Source organism: Tinamus guttatus, unplaced genomic scaffold, assembly GCF_059628265.1.
Source record: "Tinamus guttatus ecotype Peru unplaced genomic scaffold, ASM5962826v1 Tinamus_guttatus_pri_ptg000035l, whole genome shotgun sequence".
Classification (NCBI taxonomy): Eukaryota; Metazoa; Chordata; class Aves; order Tinamiformes; family Tinamidae; genus Tinamus; species Tinamus guttatus.
Window position 1 is genome coordinate 1,033,116 of NW_028288569.1, and position 22,991 is coordinate 1,056,106.

The following is a 22,991-nucleotide window of genomic DNA, read 5'->3' on the forward strand; positions in this document are numbered from 1 at the left end:
ACAGATCTTGCATACACACCAGCGCTTATGAACAGATGTTTTGCACATCATAGATATTTTTCACTTCTATTTTTAATAGATAAATTGTCAAAGGAGTGAAAGAACTGCGCATCCGTAAGTCTGTTTTTTGCAAAGATGGGCATATCCACTGTATGTAGCTAGATATTTCCACTGTTTCTCAAAATTTGTGCGTTTGAGCGAGCAGACTGAAGAACTGCAAACTAAGCTTCTCATTTGGATGCACATTTATCTAGGCTATATATAAAATTATTAACCCGTTGCATATGACAACATGAACGTACCATCTCCTTTGTTTTTCAGAGAAATCTGATTTGGATAGTAATATTTTAAAATACAAGTACTATTTATTTTTAAAGGTGAAGAACTGAATTTAATCGACAGAACAATATTCAGAACTCATCTCTGAATATTGAATTATTGCAGTCCGTAAAATTTCAAATTCTCAAAGACTGCGAAACAGCATAAACTGTTTTCTTGATGATAAAAAAAATCAATCAGAACTCTAATATAACTGTTGACTGAAGTCATATCAGTAGGACAATGAAAATCCACAACATCTTATACAAATGTATATATGCACATATACACAGATGCACGCACACCTTTAGCATGATAAACGATTCAGAAATAATTCTACATTGTATCGTCCGTTCATGCCACTCTAAAAATACATACTATATTATTTTGCCGAAGAAGCTGATGCATTCTACTTTTTTTACAAACAGTACAGATATTCAAATATATGATTAGTTGGAGGAGGGAGTTATTCGATGTTTGTCTGCAATGGCATGGTGCAAACAAATCTTTTTTAAAGGATATTTGGCTACACTTTAGAAGCGGCTAGGAAAACAAGGATTATAAACACACAGAAAGTTTAACTGGTTTATCTGTGGCACTAATTGCAATTCAAATTTGTGCAAATAACAGAAAAGGGCTGTCAAAAGTGTTCCTTACATGAATGTCTACTCATAAATCAAGTTCCGATCTCTTTTAAGCTGCTAGTGCATCTGCTATATTTTTTCTCCATTTTGACTTTTTATATACATAGTCTTATTTTAAATGGCTATACTTTTAAAAGAGAAAAACATTTTAAGACAGTTATATATAGATCCCCTCCAGTGTACACGAAAAAAAAAAAAAAAAAAAAAAAGAGGAATGTGATCATTAACCTGTTACTTCACTCATCAGGAATTTGGCTGGGAAGGTTTCAGATAGAAAGCACTTACTTTATAACAAGAACTCAAGAAACAAACATAGCACTGCAAGAGTTCGACCTCTCACAAAGAACGACTGCAGTTGTCCAGATTTTGTTCAGATTGCAGATGTGCCAGTTCATAGTTTTTTTCATGAATTATTAATGAATCATTGTGAACAGAAAGGACCAAAAGGAAAGAAAACACGAAATTCTGCCTACAGCTCTTTATCCCGACGCATAAGACAAATCCAGCTAAAATAGCTTAGAGACTGGGGATGTGGAAGTGGAGATGGTATCCAAAATAATTTACATTTACTTGTTTGAGTTTCCTGGATAGTCCTGTAAACAACTTCTGGTTTTCAGATCCATTAGTTTGCAGATCTGTTTAATAAGCACTCTGAGGAAAGAAGTAATGAATTCCTGACTATGAGCTGAAAAAAAGGTACCCTGTGTGCCATGGTGCCCAATGGAGACACTCATGGAGAGCAGCAAAATATTGTCAGAATGAGCTGCACAAGTAATATCCATCACAGGCAGATATGTTTTACTTTCCTCAGAGCTGGCAAAAATACTTGGCCCAATTCTGTTTAATGCATGATTCTGAAAAAAAAAAAAAAAAAAAAGTGGTTCTGTAAAGAACTGCAAAACATATTATTGTTTATGGAACCCTTACACATATGTACGTATGTGCATATTTATATAACTGTGAGTCATTTTGCATGTATCATGTGTGTGTATATATATATGTGTGTGTATATATACATATATAAATCAAAATATAATATCAAGAGCCTTAAATGAAAAGTAGGAGCAATTCTACAACATTGTTCGCAGCAACTGCTTTAGTGCTATTGAAGCCTGTCGCACTTCAGACTAAAAACTCTCTAAAATATGGAAAGATATTTTGCCATTTTGTTTGGGATTCTTTGGGTCTCTTAAAATGGTTCTTATGTATCAAAGACCTACACAATTAACAAAGTAATCTGCTCAGAAATTTGAAATATTTCTTTTTGTGCACTTTTTATATGAATAAATATAGGGTGACCTCAGACAAACTTCCAAATCAACTCTTTCATACTTCTGAATGTAGAAATATGGCATACTAATATGGATATGATACAAAATAAAAATACAGAAAACTTATCTCTGTAACTATTCAAAGGTCAAGTTTGAATAATCTGAAATTAGTGGTCTGCTGTCAGTAATCCAAAATCTTCATCAGAATCTGTTGTCTGTCTCTAGAATTGCTTAAAAACAAAATGTTTCTCGCACCTGTCATATTTACTTCAGTACTCAAAAGATCAAAAGGAAAGTCATTATGAATTCATCAGTCCCAATCCTGGCAGCATCTTTAAGATAAATAGTTAGCAAAAAAGTACAAAATTGCATTAGTGTGATGTAGAATGAATTCACTGTAAGATGGTATGCAGCTTACTGTTCTTTTGTCTACTTGAATTGGCGTTGCAGCAGCAGATTGCTTCTGTTCAAAGCTTTGAGCTAAAACACTCATCTGCTTGGTCTCATCAGCTTTGAACATGGTGGTGAGCTTCCACTTTTATTACTATATCAGTATCTTGCATCAATAACATCAGAATGATTCTATGAATATTGTGCTATCTTTCTTTCATTTTATACCCCTATTCTTAAGCTAATGTCTACTACTTCTTAAAGAACTACAGGTATCCTCTCAAGCATGCTTTTCCTCTCATATCCTTCAGAAAAAATCTCAAAATCAATGATGACTGTGGTTTGTTCAAAATTTGATCCTATGTATTCTTTGTGAAAATGAATATCCCTAAGAACTATTCACCAAAGAACCTTATAGTGCTTGACTTTAGCCATTTGCAAACTGTATTACATCATTTTACATACTTTTCAATAACATTTTTCTTGCTAAAAATGTGCAAATGAACTAAGCAAAATATTGATGTCTTGGGACAGATAAAAGGAGAAAATGAGAAAAGATTTCTTCAGATACATTGTAAGTAATTTCTGTATAGGCCTATGGAATAAAATCATCTTTTCTTGAGAAATCTTAAAGGTCTGTAAATTTCAGAACCTTTTTCACAGACCCAGGAAAAGAGGGTATTCTCATGTTTATTCATGTCTCATATTTTCATCTCTGCATACAGTGTCCACAATGCACTTAGGTATCAGAAAGGGCCTCAGGCTTAATAAATGTGACACAAATGTAAGAATGCATACTTACCGCCGAGAGTGCACGTCCACAAATTACTAGAACTGGTTCCACAGTGTGAGTGGCAGTGAATTCTTTCTCTAATCTCCAGAAAACTTCAACAAAAGGTCTGCTATGGTCTCCAAAGATTTTCAGTGCAAGGATGGCATATGTGTTTTAAAAATATTCACTACTCGCATTACAGAGGAAACTCTTTCAGTGGATTTTGTTTTAAATACATGCACAAAGATGGCCTACTAGTCTTTCATAGTTGTAGACTTCTTCAAACTCAGGTTTATCTCTAGGCCTTCTCTGTGTCTTTTCTCTTCTTGCTCCTATGAACTATTAAGAACATTCCTCTCTCCCAAAATGAACTTTTGAAGATCTGTGCATACTAAGGCTGCATTACTTTCTGCCAAAGAGCAGCCAATGTATACACTACAAGAAACAAATATGAAAAGGCAACATATTTTTTCATTTTAAACTGTGTCTGGTGGAGACAAGCATGACGGGAATGACATGAATGGAAGACTTTTAGGCTTTCTATCCTTACATACTCTCCCCTATTTCCAATGCTGCGTATGCAAACCAACTACTCAACATACTACTAAGAAGTAACTCATCTAACTAAATTAAAAGCCTCTCTTAGGCACATTACTGGAAGCAACTACGTTTTCAATACTGTAGCAAATTTTTCTTTTTAAATCCCAAGGAAAGCTCCCTGGGTGGAGGCTGAGAACCATATGTAGCTACAAGTCGTTACTCACCCGCGTTTGCTCCGACACAACTGAAGCAGGCCTCACTGACAGTTACCTACTGCTGCTGCCCTCGTTTCCTCCTCCGCACCCTCCAAAGGGCATCATTACAGCAAGGAACTTCATACTGGACGAGTCCTGCAGCCCTGGTCCTGAACTAGTACATAACTAGCCATAATTAGAGAGACGAATACGGTCAAGCTTCACATGTAGATATCCTCCTGCTACCAGAAGGGTGGGGAATCCAACAGAAACATTGTGCGCTTTCCCCACCTCAAAAGAGTTTTAAAATAGCTCCTTGTAATATAAAAGCCAGCCTTACCTGTAATTGGGAGCAGTGCCTGCAGGATAGCAAAGATAACAATCCTCTTCCACTTCATCTCGCTCCCCTGGGCGGTGTCGGGGAATTGGAGGCCACGGTTTAGCAGAGTGGGGCAAGGAGGAGAAAAGGCAGCACCACGAGCTTTGTTCTTCTGCCTGCCTCCGCAGGAAGCACCAGTTCTATAAGGCCTTTCAGAGTCCACCTGCCGGCAGCATAGCCGAAACACAACCAGGCGGCTTCAGAGGCTTGGGTTTTATATTCTTGGTATTGATGTTTGGGGTTTCCTTTTGTATTTTTCTTTCTTTTCTCTTTTTTTTTAAGACTTTTTTTCTTTTTTAGTTTGTCTGATGGATTCTAATTCTGAAGTTGCCGATCTCTAAAAGGGGCCTAGGAATTATATCTGGTGTGAAATTCCTCTATGCTTCCAAAGGATACTGCATAACTATGTTCAGGACGTAGAATGTCATAAACATAAGTTTAAATTGCAAGCAAGCGCAAGTCATTCCTCAGCAAGTAACTAGCTGAACTGGTAAAGGTACAAAGCTTGCTCTGAAATCCCTAACTGAATGAAGGAAATAGCACGAGTGACTGAAAGCTGCTGCACTGTCATGGCTATCTGGTAGACCGTATCCTAAAGAGCTGGCCTCGCTCTCTGCCTTTGCAGACCGTGTCCACGCAACATGAACTGCCGGCACAGCTGGCACTGCCTGCCTCCCTGTGCTTGCATGCAGCCAGGAAGCAGAGGTGCCCTTTGATGTGAACACACCGCATCTTGTATTTTGAGAACTCTTTGTGTGTGGAGAACTCTGACACCATTTTGTCCTCGGAGTCACTGCAGCCTGTGCAAAATGGTGTCAGAGTTCTCCACACACAAAGAGTTCTCAAATACAAGCATGCAGGTGCCCTCCGTGCACATCAAAATTGGCACCTCTAGCTGCATATGCTATACTCACAGAGTGTGTGGGCCTCGAACTTCAACCTACTTACGGCTTATAGCTGCCCATTGGTCACAGACACCAAGGTAGACCAGTGCGTCGAGAATAAGGAAGTGTGGTTTCAGTGTGACTATTTTCTAGGAATTACTAGGATTTTTCAGCCTTGCGCTCTAAGCTCTGTAGTTAATACCGTACTTTAAGCAGCTCCAGACAGGGCAGGTCCACCCAGCAGCTGCACTCTAGTTTCCTGCAGGCCTGTGTTCTTCATTCAGCACAGTTTCCGTGATCTCTTCAGCGTTCCTCTGAGACGAGGCACGTAAGGACACCTCTATGGCCTCCATGTACCCTTTGCTCTCCCGTACTGATCTTGCTGGGCCAGGAGCAGTGGGGAACACGGCTGACTCGAAGCCCGTGTGTGTGCATTGACTGACCAAGTGGCCCAGGGCCAGCTGCTTGCTGCTGGGCCAGCAAAAGCAAGAATAACGTTTTCTCTGCTGCTGGTTTGCTGAGTGTACTAATAGGCTCTCTCTAGCTAGCTACATGAAATTACATGTAGGAACTGGATTTTCTTGAGACTCTTGTGTTTAATTGGATTAAAGTTGACCCTCAGTTCAAAAGTTACTGGGGTAGCAGTGACTGGCAGACTGAATTAGAAGAATCTTGAAGTTTTGCTCCTCACAAAGCCAAGTTGGAGATCAGATCAGATGGCATAGAAGCAGCATTCGATACTCAGCTGTGGATAACTACACAGACAGGAGAATAAGCATATTTAAGCAGTAACCCAGCAAATGCTGCTATGGAGAACATCTCACACTATGAGCTGATAAAGATGAGAAATTCATCTGCGCTAACAATATTAAGTAATTTTTCCATGCCTTTACTGGAGACCCTCAACATACTTTTCGAATTAGCCCTACAAAAGTTGGGCAGTTAAGCTTTACAGACAGAGAAATTAAGTCTTAAGTGAAACAGAAAGCATTAGCACTGGAAAGAGAACATGAAATGAGGGTCTTTTTAAGACCACTTTCTAGTGTTTTTAAAACACATAGAATTTCTAAATGCATGGGGAAAAAATCAAAGGGAACTAAGGTTAGGGATAGTTCTTCCTCAACACTTTTTTTTTTATTATTATCATCAGTAAGTTAATAAAAGGATTTACTTATTGCAATGGAAAGGAGAAACAACCAAGCATAAAGAGATGAAATTAAAAAGGGAGAAATGTAGAATTGTACAAAGAACTTCCTGAGAAAGAGATACTAGGCTAAAATAATTTCTCCAGGAAAGCATCAGGGCATTAATTAGTATTTTGTCTGATTTTCATGTGTTTATAATGTTGTAAAATCTCACACTATTAAGCTCTTTTTTCATGTGAATCTTCACTCATGCTAACAGAAATAAAGACTATATTTTAGATAAATATGATTCAGGAAATGGTTGAAAACATGACTTAGAAGCATCTTAAAACCTACTGCACCTCCTCCCATCACACCCTCACACCCACCACGAAGACAAGATTGCTGAATGTGTCCCCCTCCCAAAAAAAAAGAGATGAGCACAAGATTCCTGAATGTTTACAATGTTCGTTTTAATGAATTCCATGTTCAGATCTTAAGCTAGGGAAAGTGGGGGAAGTGTTTTTTTAAAAAAAATATTATTATCATTTCTAGTTCTTAGAAATGAGAGGGTGAGAGAAGAATGTGGTCCCTACTAAGAATAGGAACAGGATTGGTGATAACCGTTTCCTAATAATCTGAAGAAGGCTGGCAGGGTGAGAGTTATTGTGATTATAAAAAGGATTTACAGCCTTTTGAAAGCCAAACTAATTGAAATTCTTGGAAGAAGCAGACCAAGAAATTCCTTACCTTGTTCTCATGAGCAGTGAAGGGTAATATATTGATAATATGGTGTTAGACTTTTATTTAATAATAATTACTAATTAGGGTACTAACAATATCAAAAATATGAGGCAGTGCCCTGAACTTAGTGCTGTATGCCATTCTGAGATGCTTAGAAGGCAGGGCCTGCCTGTCTTTGGCCTGCCGAGCCTCAAGGAGGGTTTTCTGCTGTGCTCCTTATCTCTGAGGCAGCAAGAGGAATCTGGGTATGGTCCCTGACTCACTGCCAGGCAGAGGCCCAGCAAAGCCACCACCACATGTTGGAAGAGGCATCATTAGCCCAGACATGGTTACGCTGATTTAAATGGTCCATAGTCCAGCAGGACCCTGATAAAGCCTTCTCTGTCCCCTTGTCCAAATGAGAAGATATTGACTGAAGTAAGGTGTCAGTTACAGGAAAAAGACTCATACTCCCACTGTAGGCTGCCTAAATCTCATTGACCCCTTATCCAGAAGGGAAAATAATATCATACTAGCTCTTGATATTTTTTTGGTAACAGTATTTTCAGAGGAGCAAATGGCACTGCTCATCACTATTCTGCTGACCCCTGTCTCCTCCTGTTATTGATCATAACTTTTCCCTCAGGCAGAAAGGCAACAAATTATCGCTTTGAATAAAGAGTTAAGGCCAAAGGTAAGGAAAAGGAATGAAGTGCTGTATAAGAAAGTGAGATTAATGGCAACAGCAGGCACACTGGGAGAACAGCATTAGGGCCACCATGTTTTAATGCTGGTCTGGATAGGGAAAGGTCAGAGCAAGAGTATACAGACTTCATCTAGAAGTATGGGAAGAGCCAGGCTTTGCATGATACTGCCCCTGAAAATTATCTCTTCTCTATCTGCCAACTTTTGCAACCAGGTAAGTGTATCGCTCTAATCTAAATACAATTAAAGTCTGCAAGAGAATATCCATGCTTATATTTGAGTTATTCTCAAAATAAAACACAGCACAGGAGATAGTAAATCACTTGCAGTCTAGAGGTACAGAAAAAGATAAAAGGGTTGCTTTTCTAGGAAAAATGATATTTTCTGTTCATATGGCCTTCGTTACCCTACAAGAAATTACTTTCCTATAGTGCCACTTTCTTTTCAGCCTATTTGTCTTTTTTTCTCTAGTAACTACATAGAGCAGCTGAATTTTTGGCAGGTTCTGCCCACGTTATACACTAGGCAACCTCATACATGCTTTTTTCCCAGCAGTTAAAACAGTGCTGATGTTTCAGGTTACTCATTTCAGTCAGATCATAAGAACCTTGTTAACACTAGAGTACAGAGTAATGCAAACACTACTTCAGCTGAACCAGTAGCAATTTCACCTCAGCAGAGACAAGGCCCAGTGGAGATGAAACCCTCCCTACTGGGTGAAAAAAAACCTCTTAGCTAGCTTAACTCTTTGTTGAAGCACATCTGTGGAAGAAAGTGCATTTCAAAAACTACCTGCCCTGGGAAGAGTGCAGGATATTATTTATGGTTCCTGAAACTGAATTGGTCAGCGAATTGAAGTAGACCTCATCTAAAACTCAGTTGTGTTTAACACCGTTAAGGTGCAGCTTATTATTTATACGGTATAATATCTTTCACAAAATAGGCAAAGTATGCACTTGGTTCTGTGCATCAATATGTCATTCTTTCCCTGGACACAGGAAATTCTGGAAGAACTCTAATGCAAGGGGCTGAATCACCCTTGGAAACATGCCCTTTTTATGCTTACTGGCTACGCTATAAAAAGCAGCAGTGTTAGCAGTTTTAACAGGAAATAAATGAAAACTAAAAAACAAACCTGCACCACAGTCAAGCTGAGGATTAAAAACAACTACACACTGCCCTCTGGCTCATGCATTGCCACCACAGAGAGCTTGCCTGTAATCATCACCACAGACAGCTGGGACTAAGAAAAGGCCAGTTCTCATAGCTGGCCCCCAAGCCTACTTGGTACAGCTAGGACTTGCAAGCAAAATTAATACCTACATCACCTAATAGAGGAGCTGGCTGACCTTAAAGACAGGGGAGAATCTACAGTGAGACTGTAGGGCCTTGCCCCTAAGCCAGCAGGGAATGGAGCTGTAGTACCAGAATCAACTTAACAAGTATCCAAATAACCTCTGGAGATGTTCATACAAAGATAATCCATGTTAAATAGACAACAGCTCTCTCTAGTAAGCAAGCTGTAGCCTTCAGCAAGGCATGCCATTCATGCACTGAACTAATGCACAGAAAAGAAGAAAAAAAAAGCCTGCTGTTTACAGTGTGTAAGGCCAATTTATATTGACAAAATGTTGCAGACTGACAGTCTTGCATTGCTTCACTGAATTTCAATGCACTATAGCGCCTTACAGTGAAGCTTCACTCTGCTGTAATTGGGTTCCACTGTGCTAATCCTCTTGGAATGCATCAATTAATACTTATTTAGTGATAATTGCTGCATTCCAAGGGGATTAGTCTGTCCCCTGCATCTTTGCCAGCACTGCAGATGGAGAGCTGGAAAGAGGAGAGTGCCTAACTCCAGGTCTTGCTTTGCAGCTCCCAACAGGGAGCAGAGAGGACTTGGTCTCACTACAACTGCTCCCCTGTGTGTGTGAGAATACTGCTTTACCAAGGCAACCCCACTTGACTGTCAGTATTCCTTGCAGCTGCATTGTGCAAATAGAAACCCTGCCACATCTAAAGAGAAAGAATAAAAGAAAACAGACACCTGTGCGGTACCATGAAGACAAACACGGCCATGAGTGTACATTTCCTATGGGAGATAATAAAGAGACCCTGATGCAGTGCAAGAATGAATTCCTATTCATTATTTTGATTCTTGTGACTAGCAGTCCCCCGTTCCTCCTCTGCTCTTAAAATTTTCAATGCAGCATGGGTTTTAGGAACTTATATAGATGTTAGTAAAAACTTGAAATACACCCTCTCTAACTACTCAGTAGTCTTGAGACTATTGAATATGTAATGTCCAATTCTTTCATTCTCAGTGTGAAGCCTTTATGAACTGCTTTGGAGCTTTGTTTTAAATGTGCTGGATATCTGACTGCTTATATCTTATTTTAAAGTCAGAAGCCTAAGCCTTTTCCTATAAATAATCAAGATACTCTCTCACAGATTATTAACATTTAACATTCACACCTGTTACTTGCAGATGAATTTGACTTATTAAAAAAAATGAGGAAAACTCCAGCACTTCACCACCAATTCTCCATTTTTGGAAATGCTACTTCTAATTAGAGTAAGCTAAATATTCTTTTTCCTGGATGGCTCTAAGGACAATTGAATAATAAGGTGATGCCTTTCATGAATATAAAGCTGTTGGCAAGCCAAATATTATGACCTAAGTATCTTAATTTCCTGTATTTTCTTCCTCTCTTTCCCTCTAACACATACCTCTTCTGGATCTTTCAAGTGGTCATCTGGGGGAAAACTTGATTAAATTAATTGCAACTCATTTAAGCATTTAAAACAAATCAAAAATCCAATTCACGCTTGGATAGGCAACTGTTTTTGGCTAAATGCCAATATGAAAGAACTCAACAAGGTTCTTAAAATCACACTGCAGTTTTCGTTTTTCTTTTTTCAATTATTGCTGTTTCTTATCTCTAAATGACTGCTTAATTTCAGTCAAGAAAAATTTACTTTGTAATACTGGGCAGTGTTTAATAGGCTTTATTGGCATAATATACTACAGAAATACTAAACATCTTGTTTTTTATGTAATATACATGCTTATATACATGATTACATACATATAACTTGTAACTTTTGAAAGTCTTTTTCATATTTGCATATACATATACAAATTCGCTTCATGGCTTTGTCACGTACCCTGTGTTTGTGGTTATTAGAAGTAATCTTGTTTTCAAAAATATTCCTCTCATCTAGAAATACTGAGATGACTTATAAATAGTCTATAAGAATCCTGCAAAGCTGAGATCTATTTACATTTGTATAGAGTGGAAAAGGAGGGTAGTTGCAACAAAATGAGTAAGGTTACAACTTAAGTCAAAACCAGTATAAAATAGTTCCAGGCCTTTGTGGGTGCAGTGACAGCCCACTGAGGTTGAGGGAGAGACTCCCTGCTCTCTATAATACCTGCAAGAGCTGTTGGACGTGCCACCATAAATGTACCACCTTTTTTGTTTGAACTAGAGAAACTATATGCAAAAGTGAGCTGTTAAGGCTGTCAAGGTTAACAGCTGTGAAGGAGTTAGTAGTAAAGAAGAAACTGGAAGTTGTTAGGGTTTTCTATCAATAGTAAGAAAATCTGGAGGAAAAAAAAAAACAGAGAGAAGCATCATCACAGTAACTGTGTCCTTGAATAAAGTGAAAAACACCCAAAAGAATATGAAATTTAATCACTTCAGATATTAAGGCTTGGTCTCAATCAACCAAAAGACTCTAAGCTGTTTTGCAACCAGCATAATTAGTGAAGTCCAACTTCTTTAAAAATAAAAAGTCTTTTGTACTTTTAGTGTCTCCATAGCACTCCTGTTCATACACTCAAGTGTTCCCATTCCTCACGACTCCAAACAACCATTCACAACCTCTGGCTGGGTAACTAGCAATTAGCTTGTACTCTAAGAGCTGATTAGCCAAATGACTACTGCCTACATAAATAAAGCTGAGTAGTGATCATCTTTTCCTGAATGAGACATTAACTGGGTTTTGCATCCTCTGCTGAGTTGCCCATTTTCATGACATGTATAGGAACTTTGTAGCTTCAAAGTCGCTACCAGTTTCAAATCTGAATCCAACTGAAGATAAGCACGGAAACTGACAGAAACAAGTGCCCACAGTTACTACATATGTCTTGTTTCCACAGAAAAACAGGATATAATGTTAACTACTGTAGCCAGAATAAATGAGCCTTATGCTCTAGCCTTATTACTGTAATATTCAAGAAAATTCTTCTTATAAACACGCAAAAAGCCTTGGGGTCAACTAGAAGAGTTCTGCATGAAAAGCTTATGGACTGAACTTCCCTACAGAGAAAAACAAAACAAAATAAATTGTTTTGGAGCCACAAGGACCTGCTGCTCTGCCAGGGAAGACGAGCAGGGGAAGACAGGTGGGACAGTGGCCTCACCAACATTTGCAGTCCCATAGTATCTGAACAAGAAGGGCAGAGCAGGTCTAGTGACAAGAAGCAGTGTCAACCCCAGCCTAGTGAGCACCAGACAAGGCCATAGTAGTGGGGCAGGTCTGAGCTCAAGTCAGCAGGATCAAAGTAAGTCAAGTGGCAAAGGCCAGAGCTCAAGCGTGGCTCATAGGCCAGGAAGAGCAGGTTGTCAGGAGGCTTCTCCCAGCTGTCACTCCCAACCTGGCTCTTTCCCAGCCCTCTGACCCAATGTTAGAGGAGCACTCATGGTTTGGACAATAATTTAAACAAGTGGTAATTTTGATTAACTGAGTCCTATTCTAAACATTATGCGCTACTGTTTTCCTAACGGAAGACAGTGCTTCCATCTACTGGCTCAAACCATCCAAGTCTGGCAGAAGATCAATTAGCTCATTGATGTTTAGTCCTTATAAATCATAACTGGATGTTTTAGCCTATGCAAAAAAAAATGAGCATACATCGAAGCATCATCAAGTCAACTAACTATCTTGGTTTGGATTATTTGAATTAGTAAGTATTGAAAGAAGCCAAAAGTCCTGAATCCAGAGGTGGTTTTCCTGGTCAAGATTGCATGGCTTTTTATACCTATCTCAATTTCCTCTACTACCTTTTTTATTATTATTATTTTAAAAACATTTAAATCCTTTCCATGGGCTTAACTTCTGAGCACTTCATAGTACAAAATGACTACAATGCACTAAGAGACTGATTAATGCTTCTTTTCAGCAGCTAGCAGATTGCTACGTTTATGGAGAAAAGTATTGAGAATGTAAAGCACCGTAGAAAAAGAATTTCCAAGTATAATGCTCTCATCACACATTTCTCCAGTATTTTCGAGTTATGATGAACTCAATATTCAATTTTATGTATTAAACAGCTAATAATCACTCCGAATATAAGTCTATGGCACCCTCTTGTGGTCAATATAATAAAACAGTTTACTAATTTAAAAGTTTTTTCTCGATTTAGTGTGTTATCCAGGAAAAAAACTGTTAAAAAACTTTATTAGACTCTTATCATAAATAAGCAGAGGTTCTTTCTACCTTAAGAAACAGTAGTACTAACTCTTCTGATTTCTTTTATGTGCAAGTTCTGAGGGTTTTTTGAGGGGCTAGTACTCTGATTCAGCAATCTCTGTTTTGATGCTAAAATCACAGATATACACTATCTGAGAAATAATTCCAGATAGAATTGGATTGTGGAACACAAGCTCTACCCTATAATTCTGTATTTTATAATGAGGTAGCACTTCGCAAGAATCCATTTGATATAAATATTACATTGAAATACAAAAGAAGGAATTGGAAATGTTAAAGTACAGACACAAGCAGGTTAATCAGCACAAGCAGCAGACAAAGACATGACTCCGTAGTTAAGAGTGCCAGAAGATGGTTATCCCAATCAGATTCCTCACCTAAAAAACATCCTGTGACTTACCTAGCAAGTTACCTAACTGTCCCATGCCTCAGATTCTTGCCTATCAATGGGGACAGTTAACTCCCTGGCTCTGGTGAGTGACTTCATAGGTGTTTAGAAGACACTCAGCTACCTCAGGCAGGCCACAGCAGGCAACGTGTGTAGTCACAAAGCACAACAGTGATTCATTGTTTCCAACTAAACTAACTTCTTATCTTTTTATTGTATACCAAAATATTAGGAAAAAGGGGAAGATGCTCGAAAATGAATTCTTGAATGAACCCAACACTGACAAAGATAAGACCAAGGAGAGGAAAGGAAAGGAAGGAGAAATGGAACAAAAACCTGATAAGCTAATCAGGTTCAAACCTAATGATGCTAACATCGACATTGAACTTTTCACAGCTATTACTAAGGGAGAAAGATAGATGTTTAGTGTGATTGATAAGCCAGTTTGCTTTATGTACCACTCATACATATGAAAATCTTTTCTTCCAAATGTATAACAAGATGCATAGCTAACAAGTCCAGATAGGACTTCTCTGATTAACTCTGTACATGGAGCTAGACCATTTTGTTGTAAGTCACTTTCCAAAAGCAGCATCTGGTTGAGGTCTTCACATATTCATTACAGTGATGACTCAGTAATGAGATTTGAATTATCTAAAATTGTTCCAATAAAATCCACTTAATATCTAGTTAAGACGACTTAAAAAAAAAAAAACACAATCTTTCATAAAATATTGGGAAATTTATACAAACCAAAACATCAAATACTATACAGCTACCACAGAGAAGAGGCAGCATTATTTTGTACCTAATACTCGATTAAATGAAAGAGATGCAGTATTAAATGCAGAAAAGAAAGTGAAGCACAAAGATGCTTTAAGGTAGTTACTCCACGTACTCTAGCAAGCATGAAAGACTCCAGAGTCACAAGAAAACAAAACCTCTGAAGACAGTATATGTGTTTGAAAGAGTGAGGGAGGGAAGAAGTATTCTTGAATGTGCATTAAATAATGCCCAACAACACATGTCACAAAAATATTTTATTTTTAACAAAAGCCCAGCATCATTAGTCTCACACATCATAAGTTATGGAGTGACACACAATGCATACAGGTGTCTCCATGGAAAGGATCAAGTCAGTACCATAAGATCACTTACATTTCAACAATTGTTCTACTTTTATAAGAATATTCTCTGATTTCATTTTTAAATTCAGTGTTATCTATACAGAAGAAAACTGTTTCCCATATTACAAACTTATTTGTTCCTAAACTACCTACCAAGTACTGCACAGTATGTGCTTAATAACAAGTACTTCTTATTTCTCTTTCGTAGAGGATGAAAATGTAATCTATTGCTCTAAAAACACATTAAAAAAAATCCTTCAAGCATTTGAGGTAAGTAGTAATACAAAATGTAATGATGATACTAAGAAAGAGTTTTAATCTGATCAGTTGCAGTGTTCTATCACTAAGGCATCCAAATTCTCACATTCTTACGCGGATAGCTAGGTAATATTTCCTCATGGTGAAATCAACTTAATCAGTTAAAATTACTTTCGGATAATTGTGAACTTAGCACTTGGGAGTGCTAAAATAAGCTGGCATTAAAAAAAAAAAAGGAGTGCAACCGCAAACATATATGATTTAACTAAGGCACTGAAAAGTGCAAAACTGGACTAATCCTTTAGCTTCCAATAAACACAGCCTTTCTGAATGCAAGCTGTAAACAGGAAGATTGTAACTTTGTAGGATCAAGTCCAATGAGTAAAATAAAGTCACAGCTTTTCATAAAGGTTTGTGAATATGACATGATTCAAGCTGCGCTAGTCACTGAAAATTAACATTTGCTTCAGATGGGTTACTCAAGTTCATTAATAATGCAGTTGTTGTTAGGGATTTTTTTTTCCTTTTGCGTTATTAATTCAGCTCTACAATACGCAGAAATCTTGAATGAAACAGTCAGCCAAAGCAATTCATTTGTATATCAGCATCACGCAGGATCTTCCTCAACCTACAAGGAGTAAGAATAAAAATGAAATTGAAAGTGTGTTGATCGAAATAAAATATATTTGAAATATTTGAAGACTTAGTTTTAGGTAGACAATAGAACTGAATTTTTCTACACTTCAATACCATGATGATTCAAGTGTAATTTTAAACTTATTTGAAAGTTTTATACAATATTGCATTAACAATTCTACTGATGGAACTTTGTAAATGCTAAGTATTCTCACCATTTTTAACTAATAGGGCAAAAAATCATCTTTCTTGCAATTAATACAAATGCAGAAAAGTGGGCGTGCTTACTCTGAAAAAGTCTTTCCACTCAAATTATATTTAAGTTGACATACAAGCACAAATCTTTGATTTTCAATATATGGTATACCTAGCAAAGCTTACTATGTTACTTTGTGGGTCCTCTACTCAGACATATCAAGATTTCAGGCACTGTATCCCTTACTTAGGGAAAAAGACATAAAATAGGTGTGTGTATATATATAAATATATATGTATGTATGTGTGTACATATGTATGTATAAAAAGTTTGATAATATATACTGTGAGCAATATCCCTACGGAAAAAGTTTTAAAGGTTCCAACTACAACAAAAACTGAACATGCAGCAAACTTCAAGTACTTACTACTAAGGCTTGACACTGTAATATTCTTCTGGTGTCACAATTTTCAATCCACCAAAGTAGTCCAGAACCCAAATATTGGTGATGTTGAATTTGGCAAAGAACCAGTTGTGATCCTTAGGCCAACTTTCCATCTCAGGGTGGCGAGTGAATAACGCTTGTTTGGCTAAGCCAACTTCTGAATCATTCACCTGAACAACAACCAGCAAACGATTACATTAAGATAAAATCGCACAAAGGTGAATTTTAGCTAAAAGACCACTGCTGACTGCAGCGTGCTCTTCGCAGTTTAGCTATGTCCCATTCCAAAGCACTCATTACTATGGCAGAGTTTGTTTACCTTCAGAGAGGGCTACAGCTATACATGAGACACGCAAACACTCCAAAATACTTTAATATTGAAATCAAAAGGATGCACTTAAAAGTAAGCATGAGCAAGAAAGTACATCTTCAACAAAAGTCTTCTATTATTTGGATGAAGATATATGCAGACTGACAGATTTAGAAGCAATATTAATTCTTTTCTAGCATAAAGACTAGATCCATGCTGACACTGACTTGTATGAAATAGCATGGATAAAACCACACCCTATTCTACTCAAGTATTATTTTACAGAAGACAGTTACAGAAGTCCACAGAAAAGATCTTGAAAAGGATATTCACAGGTCTTGCTAGAGAAACAATGTCTCTCTTTTTGTCTCTCTTGATGGAGTGACAAACAATCCAAGGAGTGAGGAGCAAAACTCTGTTTTAATTTACTTAAGATGATTCTGGCATAAATAACACGTCAGATTTTATGGAAAAGCAAATAGTGATGCCAACTGTCTATTTATGAGGACAGGAATGTTCACACAGAATTGTGTCTTCAAAGCTTTTTTTTAATTCAAGTTTTTCATAAGATGCGACTAGGAAGTTGTTCTTGGAGATAAATTTTCTCCCTAATTTTCTCCATATTTTTCAGAACTAAAATGTGCAAAGCTTGACTATGCAAACAAAAAATGGGGAAAAAAATAAGATCTTGATTTAAGTGCTTAGGCAAGAATGGCAATCAAGTGAAACAAAAACTCAGTAACAGCTGAAAACCAGGACTATAGAATGTTTTGCTCTCTATCCTAATGTTGGTAGAGTTATAATGGCAACATATATGTATATGTATGTGGCAAGCTAAGTAAAGCTCTGCAACTCAATAAATAGCAAAAAGGTGTAGCATGATCATGGGTGTTATTTGAAATACCAAGTCTCAAAAGAGAAGTAGCGGATCCCTGCTACCTGCTTACAATGCCATGTTTTATTAATAATTTTATCTCCTCTGTATCTGCTCACTCAAAGAGATACCAAAAAGATCAAAGGGTCTTTAGATGCTTATACATACCACACACACACTGTAAAATAACTCAGAATCCATAGAGAACAGCAACTAAAATGTGTGACAGTACTTAATACAATGGGCAAATGGTTGAAGGGTTAAATCAACAAGTTTGAGTTCTGGATATGATACAACAGAAACTAATCACTAATCACTAATGTGACTGTTTATTTTAAGCATGATAGCAATTAAAGGGTTGCTAGAATGTAATATTTACATATTTGATGTATGAAAGCAACAAATAAGAATCCAGGCCATCACACGAGACTAATGATGATTAGTCCTCATCCTCCATCACCATCCTCAATAATGGGATTAAGACTTCAGATAAACACTACGCACGGTTCTAGATGCCATTCTAAGTGCCTTCCAAGGGTCAAAGTGAATTTGAAACAACACTGCACTGGCAGAAATACTGCCATGTAATGCAATACACCTTCTCTGCCTCTAATACTGTAACTGTGTAGCTCAGATTAATAGTTATTTCAATACAGTTTTGGAAGCACACCTGCCAAACTGGATGGGCCAAATGACTGAACTGACAAATAGGACAAGAAAACCTCAACAATATTTGACTCCCAGAGAACTCTTGAATATTTTAGTTTCTAAATAGGTCTAGAGGAATTAGGGAGACTTAATTGCAATGTCTTCCTCCCAAGTGCCTTGCTAAAGATGCTTCAGCAGAACTCTTGCTACCACCACATGGTTACCTCCTTCTCCTTACACAAGCTGTAAGCTAGCCTTCTGGTGTCATAGCACAGAAAGTCACTTCATATATTCACCAGAAATATTCAGAATTTTTTGTTGTTCTTTCACTTAGCAATACTGTTCAACACATACATTCTTGTCCCGTGTCAACTTTCAGCTGCTTACCTTTACAATAGTCCCACAGAAGATTATGTGGGCACAGAGAGGGTTCTGGGGATCATACTTATGCTTCCTGCAGTACGGAGTCTGTGCCAAAGATACAGTTAAGGAGGCATTCGAATTGATCTAAAATACAAAGAGTGAGATAAATAGGCTGATGTACATGTGCAAGAAAAAGAAAAAAAAAGTGATATCCATCATGATATTTTCAGCTTCTGGTACTTTATTCAGTTCAGAATTACTTGTAAAAAGAACAAAGCTGTCATTTTTTCCTAATTATATCTGAAAAACCTACGAAGATGAGCTCTGGATCTAAAAGAAAACAGAGTTTATAAGTGTGTTAAAGTTTGATAAGATAAAATGCAAATCTCACAAAGATTGCTTTCTTTAAAGCCCTGAATTCAACATACAGTCTAGCTATTTCACATTCAAACTAAGATATATTCCAATTAAAACACTGGGGTATAGAGAAGAAGATGTAGTGAACTCCATAAAGTTAATGCAAGCAGAATGACAAAGTATTACTGAAAGGTAACCAACTAGCTGTCACAACTGTGAATGAAAGTATTGAATTAGCACTGTCTCCCACAAACAAACAAACAACAACAAAGCCATCCCTCCATCCCCAATCAGTCAGCTTTCTTGACATTCAAAGTGAACTTTAAAAACTAAGCTTAAAAAAACTTCAGTATTTAAGAAAGGCCCCAAAGTTGAAGAATAAAGATTTCTACGATCTATGTATCTATTTGATTGTACTACACTTTCTTTGGAGACCACAATCATCTTGAAAAACCTTTGTCCAAAACAGGTTTGCCTGCTGCAGAATGGCACATACTTCAGTTCATTCTCTCCCCAACACAGAAAGTTCCTATGCTTTGGGAAATTCCATTAAAAGAGCTCATTATGAAAGTGACATGAGCACTTTGCCCCATACCATTGAACCTAGGATGCAAGAGCTATCATATGACTCACAGCACAGACAGGAAGTTGCTTAACTACAAAAAAGCTGATTCATCATTATTCAGCATTTTCTCCTATCAGAAGTCTCTTTCCACGTGACTGTTTCTGTCCTGTAGAATATAAATATATGTTGATTTATGTTGCTGGGAAGCAATCTGTAGGAAAATATTTTTGTAGCATTATTTTTATATCTGAAAACAGAGGGTAGTAGATGGGGTAGAGGAAGACATACAACACAAAATAAATTAGGCTCTCCACACCTTTTAGATCCTCCACACCTTTTAGATCCATAAATAAACAGTTTTGAAGTAATAAGCTAAAAGTTGAGTGAGAGTAAAAACAAAGGGGTTTATATTAAAAGAAATTCTGAAAAAAAAATCTTACTAAGTTTTGTGCACATTTGTTTTAATAATACTACAGTAGTTACTAGAAGCACCTCTTTAATAAAGGATGCAGATAATCACTGTCTCTCTTAAGTCAATTCTGTCCTGACCACAGTCAAACAAAAGAGCTGAGGCAAGGACCAATTATGTAAACTCAGAACATTGGTGTGCCCATCTTTTGCTGTTCACTTGCTTTACCAGTAAACTTCAATTACTACTTCAGTATGAGAGTCCTTTTTACTCATGCCCTACACTACCAAATTCTAGTCCCCCAATCCTTTATTTTTTTGCATTAAGTTCTCCTTTTCATTTTCTCTGCATAAGGGTTCTTTGGCCCTTTTTCTCTGTGTTTAGGACTCCTCTTGAAACTTCAGCTACTTCCTTTACTGGAGGACTACTCAGGAGATGATACTTTCTGGACTAGGACCAACAGGAGCTTCCCAAGAATACTGTGTATCAAAAAAGACAGCACCACTTTATGTTTAGATGCTCAAGGACTAATAAATTCTCCTCGGAGCTCACAAATGAAGTGGCATTCATGGAAAGGTTGTTAGCACCCTTATGTTGCCTGCATAAAATGCTCATGAAGATCCTGACTCATACGAAAATATTCCAACCAATATTTCCTACTGAGACAAAAATGCACAAGTGACCAAGACAAATATGTCATTGTATTAAGAAATACGCATAGCATATTTTAAAAATAGAAAGTTTTAAGTGCCTTATACTGGTTTCTCTATTATTATTTCTAATCAGCATATATCATTTTCAGGTTGAATTTTGCAAAAACATTACACAGACTGTTAAACTGGAGGCATCTCACCGGATGCTATAGTTCTACTCTCAAATATAACGCCAGGAAAAGGCTGGAGACACTGACGGGCAGGCACAGGGACGGAGTGGGGCTGGAGTGCGCAGAGGGCCTGGATCCACCGCAGCTTCCTCCCACCTCAGCGCCTACAGGTACAGCCCCGTCGTGCCCACAACCGTGGACGCCGCTCAGCAACAGGCAGGCAAGGAGGGACCCCAAAGCGCAGCGCTCGCGCGGTGGCTCTTGCCCGACACGAGGCAGCGAAGCTCTGGCGAATGGCACGGGCAAAGCCGCCTTCTCACCTCGCCGCCAGGCCTCACGACCCCCGTCCCTCCCTCTGCCCCTCCGAGGCGGCCCCGGCCCGGCTCCAGCGGCGCCCGCTCACCTCCAGGTCCTGCACGGAGATCTCCATGTCGGTGAGGTAGAGGTAAGGGACGCCGCTGCCGCCGTGTTTCCCGGGGGGGCCGTCGCTGAGGGAGAAGATGTTGGCGAAGGGGTGGCCGCGCAGCCCCACCTGCGTGGAGAGGGTGGCCAGCGCGCCCCAGTCGCAGCTGTGCAGCACGAAGCGCGCCATGCGCGCCGCCTCCTCGGGCGCCGGGATGGCCGCGCGCGCCGCCAGCGGCAGCGCCGCCGCGCACAGGAGCAGCAACGGGAGCATCGCGACCGGCCCGAGCCCCGAGCCCCGGCGGCCGCCAACCGCCACTGACCCCAAGCACGGCGCCCCGCGTCCCCTGCCCCGCGCGGGAGGGGCCGCCCCCTCCGCCAATCGGAACGCCCAACCCGCTCTCCTCCGCCAATGAACTCACGCGAGTGGGAAATTAGCCTTTCCGCCATCAGCCAATGGGATCGCCGCGCCCCTGTCTTCAGCCAATGAGAGCTGCTGGAAGACGGGGCTAGGGTCAGCCGCCGATGTAAACAACACTTGACAGCTCCGGCTGCCTTCGGCAGGGAGGTGCGAAGGGGGCGGAGTCACTGATCACGCAACAACCAATGGGAGGCCACCACCAGGACGCTTCGCCAATCAGGTTTCGCGAGCGGCTGGAGAGGCAGGAGGGTCACCGTGCAAGGGCGCCTCGCTCCCGCCCATCACGCGAGGGAGGCGGGGCGGGGCCGCGCAGCACCAACGGCCGCGCAGCACCAACGGCCGCGCAGCACCAACGGCCGCGCAGCACCAACGGCCGCGGCTCCCTCTCGCCCCTGGCGGCGCTGTGGCCGGCGCTGCCAGCGGTGACCTGTCGGGAGCTGCCTCCGAGCCTCCTGGCGCTGCCCCGAAGGGGCCCACGGAAGTTTGTGCCAGGTCTGTTGGTGAAGTTGGAAGTTGGCAACTTTTGTTGCCACTTCCGATGCTTTTAAAGATCACCAGGAAGATTGCTATTTTGTTCCAATTTACCGTATTCCTGGTGTAAATATAGCTGTGGATCACAAAGGCTAATATGCCGTGCTTGGCCTTTTCTGTTCTTTTCTGTTCTCTGTTAATTTGTTTTTTGTTTTCTGTTCAAGTCTCTGACTGAGCTTCATGGGTCAGTCATTAGCTATAGGCAGTGTTGAAGTTCAGTCTAAAAACAGTTCAGATCATGCTGAGAACAAAACATTATCTGCTATGGGATTCCAGTGAGAAGTGACCTTACAGCAGAGATAAGGTTGAGCCCTTGTGCACAGATTGCAAAAGCTTAGCCTTTGAATGAACTTTTGCTCCCAAATTTATGCCCACAGGGTGGGGGAGTGGAAAGGGGAAAGCTCACCATTCCTAAAGCCCTTCCACCTGAATCTCTCAAATCCAATGTCATGCAGACATTTGACCCTCGAGAAGGAGATAAGGCCATTTCTTTACCCATTTTATATGGAAGGAGCGCATATATTGGACAGCAATATGGATCCCCAGGTTGCCCTAGTGGACTCCCTTCTGCTTGATAAATATTGAAGTCCAGACCATGGTGGCATTCAGTCTTCTGCTGGGGCGGGTCATATATTTACAAAAGGTGCTGGAGGACCATGTGCTAAAGCTCCTTCCGCATCAGACAGCCAACGTTTTTCATGTGGCTAACATCTGCCCCCGAGTGCTCCACCACCCAGCAGATGCATATCCAAGCACCGGGCAGGGGCATAGGGCACTCAAGAAGATGCACCTGCA

General features: G+C 39.5%; 2 protein-coding genes across 2 annotated transcripts in view; both read right to left on the reverse strand.

Moving 5' to 3' along the window:
- The window catches only part of CD247 (CD247 molecule), a 56,422-nt gene extending 51,416 nt beyond the window's left edge, over positions 1–5,006 (reverse strand). Inside the window, exon 1 of the mRNA XM_010218253.2 lies at positions 4,470–5,006. Within this exon, the coding sequence (XP_010216555.1) occupies positions 4,470–4,527 (58 nt within the window). The 5' untranslated portion in view covers positions 4,528–5,006. The remainder of the gene's footprint in view (positions 1–4,469) is intronic.
- Positions 5,007–15,313: 10,307 nt separating this feature from the next.
- Positions 15,314–21,533, reverse strand: CREG1 (cellular repressor of E1A stimulated genes 1). Its single transcript, XM_010218264.2, has 4 exons — positions 21,246–21,533; positions 18,713–18,832; positions 16,476–16,663; positions 15,314–15,844 (listed from the first exon to the last, which is right to left on the reverse strand). The coding sequence occupies exons 1-3, from the start codon at positions 21,516–21,518 to the stop codon at positions 16,478–16,480; spliced, it is 579 nt and encodes a 192-aa protein (XP_010216566.2). The 5' UTR covers positions 21,519–21,533; the 3' UTR covers positions 15,314–15,844; positions 16,476–16,477.
- Positions 21,534–22,991: the final 1,458 nt, after the last annotated feature.

Excerpts from the sequence above, each read along its gene's own strand:
- CREG1 (XM_010218264.2), bottom strand. The coding sequence starts at position 21,518 with ATGCTCCCGTTGCTGCTCCTGTGCGCGGCGGCGCTGCCGCTGGCGGCG. Across the intron at positions 18,833-21,245 it reads TCTCCGTGCAGGACCTGGAG|ATCAATTCGAATGCCTCCTT; the intron begins GTGAGCGGGCGC and ends TTTGTATTTTAG. Across the intron at positions 16,664-18,712 it reads TCTGTGGGACTATTGTAAAG|GTGAATGATTCAGAAGTTGG; the intron begins GTAAGCAGCTGA and ends GTTGTTGTTCAG.